The 14,968-nt window shown below is 48.0% G+C and overlaps 1 protein-coding gene across 1 annotated transcript in view; it reads right to left on the bottom strand.

Annotated features, from left to right (window-relative positions):
* Positions 1 to 14,968, bottom strand: part of lama5 (laminin, alpha 5) — a 262,541-nt gene that overhangs the window by 42,233 nt on the left and 205,340 nt on the right. The window contains 2 exon segments of the mRNA XM_061670415.1: positions 4,466 to 4,608; positions 6,943 to 7,125. Of these exon segments, the coding sequence (XP_061526399.1) occupies positions 4,466 to 4,608; positions 6,943 to 7,125 (326 nt within the window).

Here is a 14,968-nt window from a genome sequence, read left to right as displayed (position 1 = left end):
CCCAGCAGGGTGCCCGGGCTCTACCTTAGAGATAGGGTGAGAAGCTCGGTCATCCGGGAGGGGCTCAGAGTAGAGCTGCTGCTCTTCCGCATTGAGAGGAGCCAGATGAGGTTGCTAGGGCATTTCATTCGGATGCTTCCTGGATGCCTCTCTGGTGAGGTGTTCTGGGCATGTCCCACTGGGAGGAGACCCCGGGGATGACACTCATATGACAGATGGAGCCAGATGAGGTTGCTAGGGCATTTCATTCGGATGCTTCCTGGATGCCTCTCTGGTGAGGTGTTCTGGGCATGTCCCACTGGGAGGAGACCCCGGGGATGACACTCATATGACACTCATATGATCGAGGACGTAGCCATGTTGACGCATCTTAACGAAGCTACAGTGCTCTTCAACCTCAGGCGCCGATACAGCATGTGGATGATTTATACCTACTCTGGCTTGTTCTGCGTGACTGTCAATCCTTACAAATGGCTGCCAGCCTACTCAGACCAAGTGGGGGTGAAGTACAAAGGAAAATTTATTTTATTTAAGCTTTATTTAACCAGGTAAAAGACCAGCTAAAACAGAACATCTATTTTGCAATGGTTAAACGACAAGTCCAAGTCAATCACATTCAAGTTTATTTCAGTTGTTTATTTCCACCTCGCCTCTCAAAACAAATACAAAAATAAATCAGTTGAGTTGTACAAATTCTAGGTCATATTAATGGTGGAAAAACTTTTACAATGATTTATCTTGGTCAAAATTATTTTACAACACAAAAACCTAACATTTGAACAGGGGTGTGCACACTTTTTATATCCAAAGCAGCCTTGTTCCTGTTTTTGTAATCTCTGCCTAGTGGGCCTATTGTGCTGTTTAACAAGTGGAAACAATATATTGTAGTCTAAGACACTTTGTTGGAACTGAATTTGCCTTACTTTGTTACGTTACGAATATTTTATTTTATAAAGATTTTATTTATTATATTTTAGAATACTGCAATTGGCTGGCGACCACATCAGGGTATACCCCATCACTCGCCCAGAGTTAACTAGGATAGGTTCCAGCATGCCACCGACCTGAGTGTGAATAAGCTGCAGCGGACATGCTCCCCGCAAACTAACCCTAACCCCCTCTGGAGCCAGGTCTGGAGGTGGAGCTCGAAGGCGAGCGCCTGGTGGCCGGGCCTGCACCCATGGGGCCCGGCCGGGCACAGCCCGAAAGGGTAACGTGGGTCCCCCTTCCCATGGGCTCACCACCTGTGGGAGGGGCCATAGGGGTCGGGTTCAGTGTGAGCTGGGCGGTGGCCGAAGGCAGGGACCTTGACGATCCGATCCCCGGCTACAGAAGATGGCTCTAGGGCACCTCTCTGACAGGGAAGGAGCCCGAGCTGGTGTGTGAGGTCGAAAAGTTCCGACTAGATATAGTCGGACTGGCCTCCACACACAGCTTTGGCTCTGGTACCAGTCCTCTCGGTTGGACTCTCTTCCACTCTGGAGTTGCCCACGGTGAGAGGCGCCGAGCAGGTGTGGATATACTTATTGCCCCCCGGCTTGGCGCCTGTACCTTGGGGTTCACCCCGGTGGACGAGAGGGTAGCCTCCCTCCGCCTTCGGGTGGGGGGGATGCGTCCTGACTGTTGTTTGTGCCGATGCACCAAACAGCAGTTCAGAGTACCCACCCTTTTTGGAGTCCTTGGAGGGGGTGCTGGAGAGCCTTCCCACTGGGGACTCCTATCGTTCTGCTGGGGGACTTCAATGCACACGTGGGCAATGACAGTGAGACCTGGAAGGGTGTGATTGGGAGTAACGGTCCCCCCGATCAGAACCCGAGCGGTGTTCTGTTATTGGACTTCTGTGCTCATCACGGATTGTCCATAACAAACACTATGTTCAAGCATAAGGGTGTCCACACGTCCACTTGGCACCAGGACACCCGAGGTCGCAGTTTGCGGCCGCATGTCTTGGACACCCGGGTGAAGAGAGGGGCGGAGCTGTCAACTGTCAACTGATCACCAACTGGTGGTGAGTTGGCTCCGATGGTGGGGGAAAATGCCGGTCCGACGTGGCAGGCCCAAACATATTGTGAGGGTCTGCTGCGAACGTCTGGGAGAATCCCCTGTCAGAAGGAGTTTCAATTCCCACCTCCGACAACTTTGCTCATGTTCCGGGGAATGTGGGGCACATCGAGTCCGAGTGGACCATGTTCCGCGCCTCCTTTGCTGAGGCGGCCGACTGGAGCTGTGGCCGTAAGGTGGTCGGTGCCTGTCGTGGCGGCAATCCCAGAACCCGTTGGTGGAAACCAAGGTGAAGGATGCCGTCAAGCTGAAGAAGGAGTCCTATCGGGCTTTTTCGGCCGATGGGAGTCCCGAGGTAGCTGATGGGTACCGGCTGGCCAAGCAGAATGCAGCTTCGGTAGTCGCTGAAGCAAAAACCCGGGTATGGGAGGAATTTGGTGAGGCCATGGAGAAAGACTTCCGGACGGCTTTGAGGAAATTCTGGTCCACCATCCGGGGTCTCAGGAGAGGAAAGCAGTGCACCACCAACACTGTGTATAGTGGGGATGGGGCGTTGCTGACCTGGACTCGGGACGTTGTGAGTCGGTGGGGAGAATACTTCGAAGACCTCCTCAATTCCACCGACACACATTCACATGAGGAAGCAGAGTCTGGGTTCTCTGAGGTGGGCTCTCCTATCTCTAAGGGTTGAGGTCACCGAGGTGGTTAAAAAGATCTTTGGTGGCAAGGCCCCGGGGGTGGATGAGATTCGCCCGGAGTTCCTAAAGGCTCTGGATGTTGTGGGGCTGTCCTGGTTGACACGCCTCTGCAACATCGCGTGGACATCGGGGACAGTGCCTCTGGATTGGCAGACTGGGGTGGTGGTCCCCCTTTTTAAAAAGGGGGCCCGGAGGGTGTGTTCCAACTCTAGGGGGATCACACTCCTCCCTTGTCTGGTCCTCAGTCCTCTCTGACACGCCCCTGGGGTATTTAACTCGTGACTCCCGCCTTCTCTGGCTATCATGTTTTTTTTCCTCTTTTCATGCGGTCATCCCTCCCCCCTACACTTTCTTTGTTCGGCCACACGGCATGGTAACCGCGAAGGCCGGGATGAGAACAGACTCGGCTTCCCGCCCTCTACGGGCCACTGCTTGGCGATCAGAGTGGCTGCTACTAAACCAAATAGGTACGCTTCCAAGCAAGCCCGATCGCTCTGAAATTGCTAGCGAGTCCCTGAAGGGGCAGGGAGAGAAGCGGTCATATTCTCCCAACGAGGCGTGACGAACAACCATTTTTTTTGTCTTCATTCTTGTTTTTGTTTTAGTTTTCTACATTATTTTTTTCTTCTGCAACCAAACCTGTCTCCGTGGTTCTGAGACGCGCCCAGAGAGAACACTCCCAGAGACCAGCTGATCTCCGTTCGTGAGTAGACACTGCAAGTGCTTGCCACACCGTACAATATTAGTGCCGAATAATTTCGGGGAAATAACTCACTCCAGACAAAATCTCAACTTTGTCCTCTCGCTCTCTCTCCCGTCCTTACTGGACGCAGTAAACGCTCACGTTTTCAACTTTAGCAACACATGATTTTCTATTTCCCTTTTCGTACGCCTATTTTTCTTCTTTTTACCATTATTAGTGTTGTTTTCTTTCTTTAGTTAGATCCTCGTGTGTTTACCTCTAGATCCCTTGGAGATGTCAGTAATTCTATAAAATTCCCCTCTTGGCTGTGTTTTATGTGTTCTGAGTTTACCAATGAACCTCTGTCATCTAGAACTCAAAATTTCATAAAATGTAGCAACTTTCGGATGACAAGACTGATAAAAAGGTTTCTCGTCACTTTCCCTAAATTTTATACACATAAAAAGTCACATGGTGCCCCTTTATGAGAGAGATTAGTTTGATTTTAACGATTAAACCCGGAAGTGAACGCAGGCGTTTACCTTCCCTTTGTATCTTTTGCCAAATTAATTACATTTCTATTTTACCCATATACCCTACAAAGCGGAATGGAAAATGGATGGATGTTTTAGAATTTGGACCTTCATATTTTTGTTTTTTTAATTTTATTTGACATTCATGCTCGAATTAAAAAAAAAAATCTGAAGTTCCTCACTACTTACTCACTACTTGAGTAGTTTTTTTCACTGAGTACTTTGTTACTCTGAGTCAAGTAATTATTTAGAGGACTACTTTTTACTTGAGTCATATTCTTCTAAAGCAACAGTACTCTTACTTGAGTAGAATATTTGGCTACTCAACCAAGGTCTGACCCTAGCACACTTTTGCAATCCAAAAGAAGGAAGAAGAAGAATATGGACAGGGTGTGAGGTCATACTCAAAGCAGTAAGTCTCCGTCATCATACGCATTATCACTTTCTATCAAAGTTAGCATGAACTCTTTTGTTGATTTTCAAGATGATGATGTACTGTAAAGCCTTGGTAGAGGTCTGCACCCTCTCCAGTGTTCTGGCGGTGCAAGTACCTTGCTAGCGGCATTCCGCGCCTGGTAGATGAGCTGTCGGATGCGGCTGATGTTCTCCGAGATGTTTGGCATCTGTGCTGAGTGGTTGTGCAGCTTGTCCAGCTTGTTCAGGAGGAGTGGGATTGTGTCGCCCAGCATGCTCACTGCGGCACATGTCAGTTAGCCACGTGCCCAATGGAGGAAACAACAAAGTTAAGCACGGAACATGCCTACCGATTTTGAACATATTAACTGATTTCTTTTTTCACTCTTTATTTGGTCATTCTGAACATAAACAAATCTGTACTGTCAAAACAGAATTTTTCAATTTTCATTATTTTGAAAGTAATATAGAATTTTTATGTTTACTCCACACACACACACACGCACATAGACATACACACACACGCACACAGACCCCAATTCCAATGAAGTTGGGACGTTCTGTACAACGGAATGATTTGCAAATAATTTTCAACCTATATTCAACTAAATACACTACAAAGAAAAAACATGACATGTTCATACTGATTAATGCTGTTTTTTGGCAACTATTCTCCCATTTTAAATGTGACACATTAAAAAAAAAAGAAAATCTGGGACAGCGGCAACTAAAGACTGGAAAAGTTAAGGAATGCTCCATCTGTTTGGAACGTTCCACTGGTGAACAGGTTAATTGATAACAGGTGAGTGTAATGATTGGGTATAAAAGGAGCATCCACGAAAGGCTCAGTTGTTCACAAGCAAGGATGGGGAGAGGTTCACCACTTTATGAACAGCTGCGCAAGCAAATAGTCCAACAGGAAGCACTGCATTAAATTATTTTGGTATTTTTTTTTTTTTTTGTAACTAAGACAAGAGCGTGCAAAATTCTCTCGTACCCTCCGCATCCTGGTCACTGGCTCTTGGCTCCTTCCCTCAGGTAGGCGCTACCGATCAATGCAAACTAGAACTAGCAGACATTCCAACAGCTTCTTCCCTCTTGCAATCAACTTCTTAAACACCTAACCTACAATTCCATTGCAACATGCTGGCAATTTTTTGTCTTTTTGTCTTGAGTTTGCTGTCACATTTCTGTGGGGCCAATTATATATGGTTCATGCACTCGCTGTAGTAGTCTCACCACGCTGCACTATTTGCATATCTGTTGTTGGCCAATACTGGCCACTCATGCCAGAGTAGCATCTGCTCCATTTGCACACTGACTGAGGAGTATCTGCAACATTTGCACAATCAACGTTGTCCCAGACTATCGTACTACTCGCTTGAAGTCTCGGCGACCTTTGCACAATGGTCATTGCACCGGACTGTTGCAATATTAGTCATTCGAACTGCTCTAAGTGCTAGAGGACTCTGCATCTTTTTGCACGATTGTCAAAAAAATAAAAATAAAAATAATAATAATGTACCGGCATTACCAGATAACAAGCAACCCTTTATTGCTCAGTGATTGTTTTTCTCAATATCGTTATGTCTCCAAAGTGTTCTCTGTCAATTGACTGTCTGTTGTCGTACTAGAACGGCTCCAATTACCGGAGACATATTCCTTGTGTGTTTTTTGGGCATACTTGGCAAATAAAGATGATTCTAATCTCTCTCAGAAACTTAGGTGACCATTGGTGAGGGTAGGAACGTAGATAGACCGGTAAATTGAGAACGTCGCCTTTTGGCTGAGCTCCTTCTTTACCACAACGGACCGGTTCAAAGTCCGCATTACTGCAGACGCTGCACCGATCCGCCTGTCGATCTCGTTCCATTCTTCCCTCACTCGTGAACAATACCCCAAGATATTTGAACTCCTCCACTTGAGGCAGGATCTCATCCCCGACCTGGAGAGGGCACGCCACCCTTTTCCGACAGAAGACCATGGTTTCAGATTTAGAGGTGCTGATTCTCATCCCAGTCGCTTCACACTCGGCTGCGAACCGCTCCAGTGAGAGTTGGAGATCACGGCTTGATGAAGCCAACAGAGCCACACCATCTGCAAAAAAGCAGAGATGCAATACTGAGGCCACCAAACCGGGCCTCAGCTACGCCTAGAAATTCTGTCCATACAAGTTATGAACAGAATCGGTGACAAAGGGCAGCCTTGGCGGAGTCCAACCATCACCGGAAACGAGTCCGACTGACTGCCGGCAATGCGGACCAAACTCTGACACCGGTCGTACAGGGACCAAACAGCCGGTATCAAGGGTTTCGGTACCCCATACACCCGACGCACCCCCCACAGGACTCCCCGAGGGACCAAAGGGCCAAAAAAGCCCGATCGGACTCCTTCTTCAGTCTGACGGAATTAAGTTTTTATCCACAACCAATATATGCTACAAGGTTATGGTCCATTGTCAGGTTTAGATCTCCTGCCCAAATACACACTCCCTCCGTTTCTGTTGCTATAAGGTTTCAAAGCCTTTTAAAAAAATGTTTGTTGCTCTCCTGTGGTGCGTAAATGCTCTCTCCTAAAAACAATAGGATAACGTGTGTAGTGTAAAAGCTCCTACCCGTCTTGTTGGCCTCCATTAGAGCCTTGTTGACGTCCTTGGTGGTGGTGGTGGTGTCACCATAAGTCTGCTGCCATTGGACCAGCTGCACTCTGATTGGACGCAGGATGTCACTGACTTGTGAGGCAGACACATTGGCCTGATACATTGCTTGCTGTGCTGCGTCGAGGTAATGACTTAGGTCTGCAGGACACAAAGGAGTGATCTTACAATACATTTTCAACATGAGCTGAATCACATGATGTGTAGCTTACAGAGATGAAAGGCTAAAATAAATTCATATGATTATAGTGACCAGAGGCGGCACGGTGGCCGACTGGTTAGAGCGTCAGCCTCACAGTTCTGAGGACCCGGGTTCAATCCCCGCGGGGCCCCGCCTGTGTGGAGTTTGCATGTTCTCCCCGTGCCTGCGTGGGTTTTCTCCGGGCACTCCGGTTTCTTCCCACATCCCAAAAACATGCATTAATTGGAGACTCTAAATTGCCCGTAGGTGTGATTGTGAGTGCGAATGGTTGTTTGTTTGTATGTGCCCTGCGATTGGCTGGCAACCAGCCCAGGGCGTACCCCGCCTCCTGCCCGATGATAGCTGGGATAGGCTCCAGCACGCCCGCGACCCTAGTGAGGATAAGCGGCTCAGAAAATGGATGGATGGATAGTGACCAGAATGACACCGGTTCTTCGTTTTATCACCACATTGCAAAATGAAATGTACACAAAAACATGGCAGACATGCATCTAAATCCGTCTGATTTTAGATATAAAAAATACACCTTTTACAAATTAGAAATGGTAAATAGCAGCAAACAAAAGAGATTTTCATGCATAGCAGGCTGCAACACATCAGCTAACAGCAGAGTGCACTTTAAAAGTGAGACTCCAGCGCATGATGCTTAATAGTGTAGCAATTATGGATGAAATAAGAATTGTAATTAATTTAGGATAAAGCAATAAACCGGGAGCGACGTTGGCGTTACTTCCGGTTTACCGTAATTTTGATTTAATTTTTAAAAATTATGGCGGCACGGTGGACGACTGGTTAGTGTCAGCCTCACAGTTCTGAGGACCGGGGTTCAATCTCCGGCCCGCCTGTGTGGAGTTTGCATGTTCTGCCCGTGCCTGCGTGGGTTTTCTCCGGGCACTCCGGTTTCCTCCCACATCCCAAAAACATGCATGAATTGGTGACTAAATTGCCCGTAGGTGTGCATGTGAGTGCGAATGGTTGTTTGTTTGTAAGTGCCCTGCGATTGGCTGGCAACCAGTTCAGGGTGTAAGCCGCCTACTGCCCGATGATAGCTGGGATAGGCTCTAGCACGCCCGCGACCCTCATGAGGAGAAGCGGCTCAGAAAATGGATGGATGGATGTTAAAAATCCAACTAATGTCTCGAAAAGGGCACCACATCAAATTTTTCAAGTTTAACTTTAGGCGAAATGACGACAAACCTTTTTAATCAGTCTCAGAATCTGGAGGTAGCGACACTCTACGACATTTTGAGTCCTAGGTTACAGAGGTTTACTTAAATTCAGAACACACACAAAATACGACCGAGTGGAATTTTATGGTGTAATTAATGAAACACACAACTACAACTACAAACTACAAGAAAATCACACGAAGGGTAAACGAAAGAACGAAAATAAGGCGTACATAAATGGAAAAGGGGACATCGTGTGTGGTCGCTGGGCTAAAATAAATGAGCGTGTGAGCGTTTAATGCCTTGAGTCAGAGCGAGAGAAGGCAAAGTTGGGATTTCGTATGAAGCTAGTCATTTCCCCAGAATTATTATGCACTGATGTTGTACATCATAGTAAGGATTGCAGTATCGACTCACGAACGCTGATCAGCTGGTCTTTGGGGGTGGTCTTCCTCCGGATCTCAGGCAGAAACGAAGGAGGTTTGGTTGACGAAAACTCAGATGCACAAAAAGAAAAAAGAAATAGGAAAGGAAAGTTGTTGGCCCATTTGGTATGGGCTCATAACTTCCCTGCCGATTGACCTGGTGTCGAGCTGAGCTCTGGCCCTCAGAGGCGTGCGGGATACGTCAGGGATCCCAGCGGCTGCTCGTTGAAGCCCCGCCGACCGATCGTTGCTAGGGAAAGCGGTCGGAGCCGCATGGTCGACTTCTTCGATCGAAAACGCCGCCAGCTTGGTTGCGGCGGGCGTTGGCGTACGTGGTGGCACCCGGCGGTGGCCGAGGACAAAAAGGGAACAAAAGAAGGGGGAGGGGTGGCCGGCTTGGAGAAGACCACGCCCTCCAGCCTGAATCAAATTTGAGTGAATAGGTTTTAAAATAATAACCTCAAACACTCCCAACTTTGTACTCTCACGCATAGAATCATTGTTTACTTTTTGGTCGTGGCAGATGAGTTGCTTATTGTTCAATACAACATTTCGTACTGTTTGATTTCAAATCATGAACAGCTTTCAAAATCATGCAGAGGACCTGTCAAAGTGAGTATGGGTACACAGACACCAAGGCATACATTTGGAATATTTCTACAGTTTGCAAGGTATAAAAACGGACATTTTATCTTCTGTTAACAAACAAAGGCACATCCATAAGTTCTGCCTGCAGTTCCTCTCAACGCCAGTGGGTGGCGCCTCACGCACATGGGTGAATATTAACCACATAGTCTGCTTGAAGGGAGTGAGTGTCCCTCCAATCTTTTGGTCGGGGAAGGAGTCTTTTGAAGACAGGAATCAAGATTTGACGGGAAGCTGCTAATTAGGTTAAGGTCCACTTGACGTACACCAGGCATTTTCCTAGTCGCCGTCTCACAGCAGGACAGCGTGGATGAGTGGGAGTTCTCAGGTGGTCACGAGTCTCTGTGACGCCTCAAAGTTGCGCCGTGCATGTCCGCTACAATAGCGTGGTGAAAAGATGGTAGCATTTGTAGTACAGGGCTCTACACTAACCTTTGCACTGGTGCAACCAAATATTTTAGTAGCACCACATGATTTGGTCGTACCCTTTTTTGGGGAGGTACAGCATGACCATGTATATCACAAAAACTTTGGAGAAATTGTATTTTAAATCATCCATCCATCCATCCATTTTATTCCGCTTATCTGAGGTCGAGTCGCGGGGGCAGTAGCTTTAGCAGGGAAGCACAGACTTCCCTCTCCCCAGCCACTTCCTCCAGCTCTTCGGATGGGATCCCGAGGCGTTCCCAGGCAAGCCGAAAGACATAGTCTCTCCAGCGTGTCCTGGGGCATCCCCGCAGTCTCCTCCTTGTGGGACATGCGCGGAACACCTCACCAGGGAGGCACACGGCAAAGGAAACTTATTCGGCCGCTTGAATCCGGGATCTTGTTCTTTCGGTCACGACCCACAGCTCGTGACCATAGGTGAGGGTAGGAACGTAGATCGACCGGTAAATAGAGAGCTTCGCCTTTCTGCTTACGTCTTTCTTCACCACAATGGATTGATACAAAGTCCGCATCACTGCAGACGCTGCACCGATCCGCCTGTCGATCTCCCGTTCCATTCTTACCTCACTCGTGAACAAGACCCCAAGCTATTTGAATTCCTCCACTTGGGGAAGGATCTCATCCCTGACTTGGAGAGGGAACTCCAGCCATTTCCGACTGAGGACCATGGTCTCAGATTTGGCGGTGCTGATTTTCATCCCAGCCGCTTCACACTCAGCTGCGAACTGCTCCAGTGAGAGTTGGAGATCACGGCTTGATGAAGCCAACAGAACCACATCATCTGCAAAAAGAAGGGATGCAATACTAAGGCCACTAAACCGGACCCCTTCTAGGCCTCGGCTGCGCCTAGAAATTCTGTCCATAAAAGTTATGAACAGAATCGCTGACAAAGGGCAGCCTTGACGGAGTCCAACCCTCACTGGAAACGAGTCCGACTGACTGCCGCATATGCGGACCAAACTCTGACTCTGGTTGTACAGGGACCGAACAGCCCGTATCAGGGGGTTCGGTACACCATACTCCCGAAGCATTCCCCACAGGACACCCTTGAGGACCGTGCCGAGGGTGAAGAGCTGGTCCACTGTTCCACCGCCAGGACAAAAACCACACTGTTCCTTCCGAATTTGAGATTCGACTTCCCGACGGACCCTCCTCTCCGGCACCCCTGAATAAACCTTACCAGGGAGGCTGAGGAGTGTGATCCCACTGTAGTTGGAACACACCCTCCGGACCACCACCCCAGTTTGCATATCCAGGGGCACTGTCCTCGAACTCCACGCAATGTTACAGAGGCGTGCCAACCAGGACAGCCCTACAACATCCAGAGCCTTTAGGAACTCCAGGTGAATCTCATGCACTCCCGGGGCCTTGCCACCAAGGAGCTATTTAACCACCTCGGTGACCTCAACCCCAGAGATAGGAGTGCCCGCCTCAGAGACCCCAGACTCTGCTTCCTCATGGGAAGGCGTGTTGGAATTGAGGAGGTTTTCGAAGTATTCTGCCCAACGACTCACAACGTCCCGAGTCGAGGTCAGCTGCGCCCCATCCCCGCTATACACATTGTTGATAGTACACTGCTTCTTTCTCCTAAGACGCCTGACGGTGGACAGAATTTCCCCGAAGCTGTCTGGAAGTAGTTCTCCATGGCCTCACCGAACTCCTCCCACGCCTGAGTTTTTGCTTCAGCGACCACCAAGACTGCATTCCGCTTGGCCAGCCGGTACCCATCAGCTGCCTCAGGAGTCCCACAGCCCAAAAAGGCCCGATGGAACTTCAGCTTGACGCCATCCCTCACCACTGGTGTCCACCAACGGGTTCGGGAATTTCCGCCACGACAGGCACCGACTACCTTAAGGTCACAGCTGCGGTCAGCCGCCTCGGCAATAGAGGTCCACTCAGACTCAATCTCCCCCGCCTCCACCGAGACGTGGATGAAGTTCTGCCGGAGGCGTGAGTTCAAACTCCTTCTGACAGGGGACTCTGCCAGATGTACCCAGCAGAGCCTCACAATACGTTTGGGCCTGGCAGGTCGGACCGGCATCTTCCCCCATTATTCGAGGCAATTTACCACCAGGTGGTGATCAGTTGACAGCGCCGCCCCTCTTTTACCCGAGTGCCACAAGTCCGATGACACGACCACAAAGTTGATCATCGAACGGCAACCTAGGGTGTCCTGGTGCCAAGTGCACGTGGACACCCTTATGCTTGAACATGGTGTTCGTTATGGACAATCCGTGGTGCCACAGAAGTCCAATAACAGAACACCACTCGGGTTCTGGTCGGTGGTGCATTCCTCCAAATCACGCCCTTGCAGGTCTCAGTCATTGCCCACATGAGCATTGAAGTCCCCCAGCAGAACGATGGAGTCCCCAGCAGGGGCGCTCTCCATCACCCCCTCCAAGGACTCAAAAAAGGGTGGGTACTCTGATCTGCTGTCAGGAGCCGTCCCCCCAACCGAAAGTGAAGGGAGGCTACCCTCTCGTCCACCAGGGTGAAACCCAACGTACAGGCACCGAGCCGGGGGGCAATAAATATACCCACACCTGCTCTTCGCCTCTTACCATGGGAAACTCCAGAGTGGAAAAGAGTCTAACCCCTCTCAAGAGGACTGGTACCAGAGCCCAAACCGTGTGTGGAGGTGAGGCCGACTATATCTAGTCGGATCTTCTCGACCTCATCCTCACACACCAGCTCAGGCTCCTTCCCACCCGACCCCTATGGCCGCTCCCACAGGTGGTGAGCCATAGGAAGTGGGACCCATGTTACCCTTTCAGGCTGTGCCCGGCCGGGCCCCATGGGTGCAGGACTGGCCACCAGGCGCTCGCCTTCGAGCCCCACCTCCAGGCCTGGCTCCAGAGGGTGGCCCCGGTGACCCGCGTCCGGGCAAGAGAAATCTAAATCCATTAATTGTATTCGTCATAGGGTTTTTTGGAGCCGTGCTTTGTCTGGTCCCTCACCTCGGACCTGTTCGCCAACGGGGACCCTACCAGGGGCGTGAAGCCCCAGAAAACTTAGCTCCTAGGATCATTGGGGCACACAAACACCTCCACCACGATAAGGTGACGGCTCAAGGAGGAGTATTTGAAATCATAGCTACACAATTATGAATTGAAAAAAAATTCATAATTGTCTGGAATGCTAAAAAAACTTCATGCCAATTGCAAAATATGTTTTATTTTAACAATTGTGTATGAACTGTATTTTCAACAACAAGAAGACATTTACATTAATAAAAATAAATAAGTAAACTATATATGAAATTCCCATTTTACAGAACAGAAGATTCAGTATAAACACATTCTTATATATGAAAAAAATGCTGTGATTATTTTTTGTTTCTTGTTTTTTAATACAACAGGCACCGCACGACTACCTGATTTTAGGACCCTAGCCGCTAGCCGCACGCTGAAAAGAATTAGGTGTTGGCTCAAAGTTTAAAAAGAAAAGATGTAACTATTTCCACGGATATTTTGAAGGTATTTCAATTCAGCTAGTGTTGAGTATATGACAAGACTTATCGAGCTAAGTCAAGATAAATATAAAATGGTATTAATGGCACCTGTTTGAACACGTTATCAGTATAAAAGACACGTGGAAACAACCGCAAACAGTCACACTCCAAACTCTACTATGGCCAAGACCAAAGAGCTGTCAAAGGACACCAGAAACAGAATTGTAGACCTGCACCAGGCTGGGAAGACTGAATCTGCAATAGGTAAGCAGCTTGATGTGAAAAAAAATCAATCAACAAGACCACTGATAATCTACCTCGATCTGGGACAAGATCTCACCCCCTGGGGTCAAAATGATCACAAGAACGGTGAGCAAATATCCCAGAACCACACGGGGGGACCTAGTGAATGACCTGCAGAGAGCTGGGACCAAAGAAACAAAGGCGATCCATCAGTAACACACTACGCCGCCAGGGATTCAAATCCTTCAGTGCCAGATGTGTCCCCCTGCTTAAGCCAATAAGGTCCAGGTCCATCTGAAGTTTGCACGAGAGCATTTGGATGAGCCAGAAGAGGATTGGGAGAATGTCATATGGTCAGATGAAACCAAAATTGAACTTTTTGGTAAAAACTCAACTTGTTGTGTTTGGAGGAGTTGCATCCAAAGAACACCATACCTACTGTGAAGCATGGGGGTGGAAACATCATGCTTTGGAGTTGTTTTTCTGCAAAGGGACAACAACGACTGATCCATGTAAAGGAAAGAATGAATGGGCCCATGTATCTTGAGGTTTTGAGTGAAAACCTCATTCCATCAGCAAGGGCACTCAATATGAAACATGGCTGGGTCTTTCAGCATGACAATGATCCCAAACACACCGCCCGGGCAACGAAGGAGTGGCTTCATAAGAAGCATTTCAAGGTCCTGGAGTGGCCTAGGCAGTCTCCTTTTGTTAATGACCAAATACTTATTTTCCACCTTAATTTGCCAATAAATTCTTTAAAAATCAGACGTGATTTTCTGGATTTTTTTTTTCTCATTTTGTCTCTTATAGGTGTGGTATACCTATGATGAAAATTACCGACCTCTCTTATCTTTTGAAGTGGTAGAACTTTCACAATTGGTGGCTGACTAAATACATTTTTGCCCCACTGTATATTCATACACCAGTTTCCATGCTGTATGATGCTACCAGTTCTGGGACTGCCTGAACCCTCTTCGTGTATCCCGAGGAATAATGCAAAGACAATCACAGAAAAAATATCCAGAACTTTCCCAAGTCGAAGAGCCGAAGCTCATCTGTCAGTGTCTTCAAAGATATGTGTGAGAAAGTTCAATTTCTCTTCCGAAGAAGAATTGTTCACTTGTTTACTCACTTTAAGATTTGGTGTCAGTCATTCAAAGTTTAATAAAACTGTACATTACATTCACGAGCTCAGAGAAGACTTTTGTCACATTACAACCATTTCCTTCGAGGAGATGTTCATGCTGAAACTTGATTGTAAAACACCACGTTTTCTAAAATTGATGTTCGCAAAGGGAGGAGCTGCTGGTTATAGGATGCGTCCGCAGCTGGACACTATAAAATATTTTGGACATTTTCAACTTTTTGAGAACAGTTTGGAGATTAGTTCTATTAGTTT

This window comes from Phycodurus eques, chromosome 1 (genome assembly GCF_024500275.1).
Source record: "Phycodurus eques isolate BA_2022a chromosome 1, UOR_Pequ_1.1, whole genome shotgun sequence".
In the NCBI taxonomy this organism is placed as follows: Eukaryota; Metazoa; Chordata; class Actinopteri; order Syngnathiformes; family Syngnathidae; genus Phycodurus; species Phycodurus eques.
This window is presented reverse-complemented; position numbering and strand designations above follow the sequence as displayed.